Source organism: Bombina bombina, chromosome 8, assembly GCF_027579735.1.
Source record: "Bombina bombina isolate aBomBom1 chromosome 8, aBomBom1.pri, whole genome shotgun sequence".
Classification (NCBI taxonomy): Eukaryota; Metazoa; Chordata; class Amphibia; order Anura; family Bombinatoridae; genus Bombina; species Bombina bombina.
Genome location: NC_069506.1, coordinates 182,693,718 through 182,701,286, shown reverse-complemented (window position 1 = coordinate 182,701,286; position 7,569 = coordinate 182,693,718). Strand labels below are relative to the sequence as shown.

Sequence of the window (7,569 nt, the reverse complement as noted above, 5' to 3'; positions counted from 1 at the left end):
GTAATGATACTTAGTATAAACTGTTTTGTAAATTTCAAATGATAAATATATAAAATGATGCTATATTTGACTAATAGGTACCCTTTATAAACCTACTTTTTTTTTTAACATATTCAGTTATTGGCAATATGTCTCCTTATAGTCTGTCAATTTAAATAATAGAATAGAGTGTGTCAATGTGAAAAATGTGAGATAAAGTGCACACTACAACAGCTCCCGGCTTTATCAGCTATTTCAGAGGCACTTTTGACCTGATATCTAATGGAGAGTGGGGGAACTACTCTAAACCCTTACCTGCAACACTGCTATAAAGATCTGTGAAAGCTCTGGTTGCGTCTACACAGCCCACTGCCGGGGCAGCTGGTGAGGCCTAGCGGAGAGGTGACATGATCATGGCGGACCCCGGCATGGCTATCTTAGCCCTTTTTGAGGACTACCACCATGCACTGATAAGTAAGCTGGATTGGCTTATCCTGGCTGTTGGATGCCGGGAGGTGGAAGAGGACAGTGCTGAACCCTGTCAGCATATGGCGGCAACACCCGACACACACGTGGAGGTTAATCAGGAGATTCCAGCTCACCATCCTATGTCGGAGTCCACCTGCTCCTCAGAAGCGGCACTAGCGCACAAAGAAAAAGATGAGAGAGGAGCCGTACCGGAGGTCACAGAGGGGACTGGTAAAAGGTCCAGGGCTCTATCAGCACAGATGACTACGCCTACAGAGGCAGGCTCTCTTGTAAAATGGGCCCCTTACTGCCGCTACATAGATCCGCAATGCAGCCACCTTATTGCGCATCTGATTGATCTGTCATTGTGGCGTTCTTACCATGCCAGCCGGCCTTATTCTCCCCACCGCTCTGCTGATATCCTGGGTATCCACTTTGGTGTCCATATACATGTATTGATCCCCAGGGACTGGGGAGAGAGTAGTGGGGCCACGCTTGCTCAGGGCCTCTCCTATAGGAAAACTGGAGTAGGCTAGCTTCCCTTGCACCTTGCGTGACAGCAAGGAACAAATCTCACGCAATGTACACTACCAGAACAGTTTGTTTCCCCCCTTCTCCTGACTTTAAATTACACTGCTTCTATGAGGAGCTTGAGATCAGAAGAGTGACTAACACTTGTTGGACATTCAGTGACTTTTCAGTGCCATATGTCCTCATGTTACTGCATCATGTCTTGGGGTTATGTTTTAACTAATAAGTTTTACATTGGGGACCCTGCACTTAGGTGGGGAACTATTTGAGTCTATGTAGAGTTTGTAACCATCCTGTGTTTGTGTTTTGCTTACTTGAAGCCCTAAAATAGTTTTACCTACTTTATATGTATAAGCTACCTACCCTAAGTTAGAAAGTTTTCTAATGTCAGTGCATTAACGGGGACGTCTGGGGATTTAAGCCTCACAATATACCTAAGTCAGGTTTCTGAATGCTATGTAGTGTTTTGATAAAGCACACAAGTTGATCTAATATTACAACCTCAGCTCTGGTCAGCACGTCAAGGATACACCTTTTAGTAAATATACTTATGTTTAAAGTCTCAGCTTATTGTAATTGTTTTCAAAGAATCCGGATTAATGATGAATAGCATCTGAAATTGTGCAGGAGGTGTAACTGATTTCTCTTTACCTGCAATAGGGTACATCAGCACTCATATAGACTACCTGCAGTGCAGCACAGCCCTGTTTCATTATGAGTAGCTAAAATGGGGCCTTAATGTTAATAGCTATGAAGGATAAGATTTTTCCAGTATTTTTACCTCATACATATATCACTTGCAATCACTGCAAATTCTATCACATTTAAGGGAGTGGTGTGGATAGTGTGTTGAGGAACTAACCGGAGATACGTATTTACCACTCTGAGAGATACGCCCTTTAACAGGTTCATGCCACATCTAGCTAGCAATCCAGTTAACTCTTACTATGTACAAATAACCAGGTGCTAGTTTTAATATCCCTAGAGACTTCTTTTGTGACATTTTGTAGCTCCTAACTACACGTGTTACCATAAGGGAATCTTCCCATAGCATTAGTGCAATCCCCTTCAGAAATGGTGTACCCTCTGGTCTTGGGTGAGAGAGTTTTTTCTAATATGAGTATGTTGAACTGCACAATCTCTTTAATGAAGGAAATGTCAGTACCAGATCTGGGTTCGCCCCCCCCCCCCTGTGCGGCTAAGGATAAGCTAAAATATCCTTTATACTCCCTTTTGGCAGAGTTAAGCAGTCTCTGCCCTGTCCGTAGAGCCTTACCACAGATTGTACCTATAGTAGTGTAAAGATGGCTCGCCGGATCTAATTAAAGATAGTTTCAACATGTCTATCCTTATGAGTCTTAAATATTTGCAGTATGTCCATCCCAATAACTCCCAATGTTCAATATAACTAGTGTTGTGCCAGTTTACTGTTTATAGTTCACACATGTTATTGTAACAATGATATGTCTTCAATTATCAGAACCTTTATCCTTTATACCTAGATCGATTACAAAAATGTAAAATTTGTTTTTTGTTTTATAAGTCGCATAATGAGAAATTTATTCTAAGCATTCTGTCTTCTGATGACAATGAGAAATTTAATCTAAGCATTCTGTCTTCTGATAAGTGCCAGTTACCAGATCCCATGAGTGGATCTACCCTACATTGTTGACGTTTGATTGTTATGTTACTTAAAACAACAAAAGAGGCATCACTAAGGACAATGCCATGTTCCCATTACTGTTCAGTCTATACGTGTTTGCAATAGAGAATTAATGTCTTGTACTACCACTTTAGATATTGTCCTTCATACTGTGATTGTAATTCTGACTTCTTTTACTGCCTCAATAAAAATATTTATTTAAAAAAAAAAAAAAAAAAAAAAAAAAAAGTGAGATAAAGGGCAAAAAAAAGAGCGAGGAGGCAAGAAAGAATGTGAGAGGGGTGCAGAGATTTGTGGCTAAGGCAAGGAGATGGAGTGAAAAGTTGAGAGACAAAAAGAAAAATAAGTTTAATCCTAAAAGAAAATATATTGTTTATTGCTGGATATGGATGTAGTTTTTATGCTCATCAATAATAATCCAAGGAAGACTGCTCATTGGAAAAAAAAGATCTATAAGTGAGTACACGCGTAAATGTCCTAGTATAGAAGTACTTGTTCAGACAGTCTATACACAGCTAATTATAGAGCAACTTGAGGTTGATGTCACTAACTCCTTAAAATTTACCAGTTATTTTAAGAAATGGTTACAAGTAATTTTGCTACTTCCTTACCCAGTAAAAATTCAAATTATACGCCCACTACGAAAGGCTGAAATATTCCCGAAAGCATTACAGACTGGTTCCCTTCCCGCCCATTGGAGGGAGGAGTAGTGAAGTTGTGGGGTGGGGGTTCCCCCTCCTTTTTTTTTTCCTCTTCTTCTTTCTCTTGTTTATATGATAATGTGAAAATGTCAATATACGAAGCCAGGGGTAAGACCTGCTGGCCATTGATTTATAATTAATAAGTGCATATAACAGAATATCTGGTATTATAGAGAGAAATTACAAAGGTATATCTCTTTAAGTTAGCTGATACACATCTAACAAAATGTATTGTTTGTTTGTTATGAAGTTATGACATATCAGTCTTGAGATGTATCTTATTACTGTTATACTGTCTATTGTTTCTTTTCATGTTTTTTATTCTGTAACACTGACCTTTGGTCACTTTTTCTTTCTCTGATATGTATATTGACGGATAAATAAATATATATATATACAAAAAAAAGTGAGTACACATTTGGGGGTCGATTTATCAAAGGCTTTGCGAGCCTTCGCCCCCCTATGACTGCAGGTTCTCACAAGAGAACCTGCAGTCTGTATTTATGAAGCAGTGGTCATCAGACTGCTGCTTCCCACCTCTTAGGTGGAGAATTTCAATCTCCCGGTCTCGTCTGACCGGGGAGATTGACTGCTTCTGCCTGCGTGTGATTGGCTATGCGTGGGCAGGGAGCGGCCTTGCACAAGAGTGCAAAATAGCGTTCTTGGGCGATGCTGAATTCCGGCAGCAGAATTCAACCCGCCAGAGGCGAGCTGCGGTGGACAGGGGCGCATTTGTACGCCCCTGTCTGCCGTTGTTTGATAAATCGACCCCTTGGTGTACTTAAAGGATCAGTAAACACAGTAGATTTGCATAATAAACACATGCATGATAAAAAAAAAACAATGCAATAGCACTTAGTCTGAACTTCAAATGAGTAGTAGATTTCTCTCTGACAAATTTCAGTTATGTCTATTCCCACTCTTCCTGTATCATGTGACAGCCATCATCAGCCAATCACAAATGCATATATGTATAGTCTGTGAATTCTTGCACATGCTCACTAGGAACTGGTGACTCAAAACGTGTAAATATAAATAGACTGTGCACATTTTTGTTAATGGAAGTCAATTGGAAAGTTGTTTAAAATTGCATGCTCTATCTGAATCATGAAAGTTTTATTTTTACCACAAAGGTTAATGACCTTTTTAGTGCCTGTTGTTTGCATAATATTGCACAGCTAAATGGTCGATCTGATGCAGGTCTTGGGTGACATGGATGATTAAAAAGGAATCAGTGTATTAGGGTTAGACTCTGGCTGGTAACCAAGCCAGAAGCACCTTTATTTAGAAGTATTTCTGTGGTAATTCAATAAACATATTAAAAAGAAAATATGATAGTAGTTTTAATTTTTATTCTAATAAAATGAAAAAGCAAAGTAAGTGTGCTAGCATTAATTTTAATAAAAAAAAACAACACTTGTTTTTTTAATTACTTCCTGATCTCCTTAATAAGGGTGACCAGTCTTTTAAGATTGACTATCATTTCCCTGGGCTAGGAAAGCTTCAAATACTTATTTAGCTTGGAGTCAGGTTAGTGAGGTACAAATACGTTTAGTAATGTTTCCTCTGTTAGTTGCTTACCATTGACTACTTTAAGAAATGACCAATGTGTGGGTTATTAAGGTACATTTTATTGTAGTGTCTGTGTCTAATTTGAACTCACTTTTCTCCAGTTACATTTTCTTATTGTTCAAGAGTGTGTGTCAACTGTCATATGTATAATTCCCATCTGATATTATGTAAACTGCAAACAAACTGAGTGTTGTGCTGTTTTATGTGAGCGATATCGGGTTTATTGCGGTTGTTTTCACACGTCTGAAGGAGCGCTCGTATAAGCATAGAATGATTACCGCAACCTCAGAGCTCTGGTTAACTGTTGCAAGACAAAACATCAAAAATACTTTTAACCCTTTGAGTGCTAAGCACTTTCCCACCTGGGTGCTAAGATTTTTTAATGTTTTTTTTATTATTTTATTTTTTGAACAATTTTTATTATTAACTTTTTTTTCTTTTTTTCAGACCCCCAATACTTACACTGTTGGAAAGGTTAGGCAATTACCTTTCCAATGGTGGGTCTGTAGCTGCTTAGATGCCTGAGATACAGGCTTCTAAGCAGCATGCCCCCTGCTCCTATACTTAACATTGTTAAGTATAAATAAAGTTGCATGGTGATGTCATCACGTTATTGTGCATGACATCACCATGCAAAACGGGAAGCCCCGGCGATGCCTGTCACTCTACAGGCACGATCGCCGGGGTAGGAGCGGGTGGGAGCCCCCAGATCTCCCTCAAGGTGGGAGAGTGCTAGTGATGGCTCTGAGCCGTTATTAGCACAAGTGTGGGAAACTCTGTGATGGCTCAGAGCCGTCATTAGCATTCAAAGGGTTAAAAGTACAGTTACATTCATAATAATATTATCTGTAGGGTGTTCGTTTTTTCCCCACTTTTCACACTCCATTGAAGTCCATGGGGTAGATTTATCATACCCCGGGCGGACATAATTCGCATACGCTAATTTGCATATGCTGTCGCTATTTAACATTGCTCAAGCAGTTCTGGTGAACTGCTTGAGCAATGCTGCCCCCTGCAGATTTGCGACCAATCGGCCACTAGCAGGGGGTTTCAATCAACCCGATCGTATACGTTTGGACGGATTGCTGTCCGCCTCCTCAGAACTGGCGGACAAGTTAAGGAGCAGCGGTCTTAAGACCGCTTCTTCTTAACTCCTGTTTCCGGCGAGCCTGAAGGCTCGCGCGGAAACACTTGCTTTCAGGGCCATTCGGCCCTTGTTAAATCGGCTCCTATGAGGGAATATGTTAATGAGCTAGTTGGGTTAGCTCAAGTGAAAACCTTTAACTTTAAAATAACCGATGCACTCAAAATGCTTACTTGTAGGACAGTTAAGGCATGAGCTGGAGCGATACCTAGCACTCCACTAATAATTTAGCCCAATGTATACAATAAAAATCTAAAAATAAAACACTGTGCACAAATAACTATAATACAACTTAAAACTCAGTGAAGTCTCTTTACGGCTCACTCCTACATATGCTTTCACTTCTGTGTGTCCAAGTTTTTACATAAATAAATGTGATACTGCTTATATTATCATCTTTTTATCTATCTATCTATCTATCTATCTATCTATCTATCATCTATAATATATATATATCTATATATCCATAAAGATATATAAATATAAAGTTGTAGAGGTATGTATATTTTTTTCATTGGATTAGCGCTGCTGCTCGAGTGAAAGTCAGTACAGGGTTTTGTAGCGCACCCAACAGAATGAGGAGATGGATTTATTAGAGCAGCCTGCTGTCAAACCTCCAGATGTTAGTGCACATGGGGCTTTCGCTTAAGGAAAAACTTTTTACTTTTTACCTTAAATAACCATCACACTGGATATATTTATATAAAAAAAATGCCTACTCATCTCTATTTTTAGCTATGAAACAGATATTTAAAATATTCTCACTATCAAAAATTGGATGCTTTGCCCTCAGAAGATAAGGTTTTAAAGGAACATGAAACCCAATTTCTTTTCTTTTTTTGCAATTAACAGAGAGAATGCAATTTTAAGCACATTTCCAAATTGATTCTATTTTCAAACTTATTTTGTTCTCTTGGTATCCTTTGCTGAAAAGCATACCTAGGTAGATTTGGGAGCTGCTTGAAAAAGGGCTAAGTGTTTGCCCGAAACGTTGCTGATTTTGGACCCTGTATGCACAATAAAGGTCGTTCTTGCTGTTCACAAGGTGGAGAACTTTCTTTTTTGTTGATCCTGTTGGGCTTGGTAAGCCCTCTCCGTGCTTTGTGAGTGGTGGGTGCAGTATTTCATTTGTTTGTTCTAGCTGCTGATTGGTGGCTACACAAATATTCTTCATGTTATTGGCTCACCCATGCACACTGCTGTTTCTTAAAAAAAAAGGTTGCCAAGAGAAAGAAGCAAATTAGATAATAGAGGTATAATGGAAGGTTGTTTAAAATTATATTCTCCAAAATTTGGGGTTTCCTGAACCTTTACTGTTATTATCTATTGTTAAAATAATAATATAAGCACTTATGTTTTCCACATTCCTTGACCACTGGGCCTGCATTTATTTGAATTTACTTTCTCCTTAAATATATCCAAATGATCAAGTCTTTTCTATTTTGTAACCATTAACTCCACAGTCAGTACAATTCTATACATATTAAAGGCTGCTTCTGCTTTAAATACAT

The 7,569-nt window shown here is 38.9% G+C and overlaps 1 protein-coding gene across 1 annotated transcript in view; it reads left to right on the top strand.

Moving 5' to 3' along the window:
* The first annotated feature begins 392 nt into the window (after positions 1-392).
* The window catches only part of SLC17A7 (solute carrier family 17 member 7), a 140,651-nt gene continuing 133,474 nt past the window's right edge, over positions 393-7,569 (top strand). Inside the window, exons 1-2 of the mRNA XM_053691050.1 lie at positions 393-899; positions 1,989-2,074. Of these exons, the coding sequence (XP_053547025.1) occupies positions 393-899; positions 1,989-2,074 (593 nt within the window). The remainder of the gene's footprint in view (positions 900-1,988; positions 2,075-7,569) is intronic.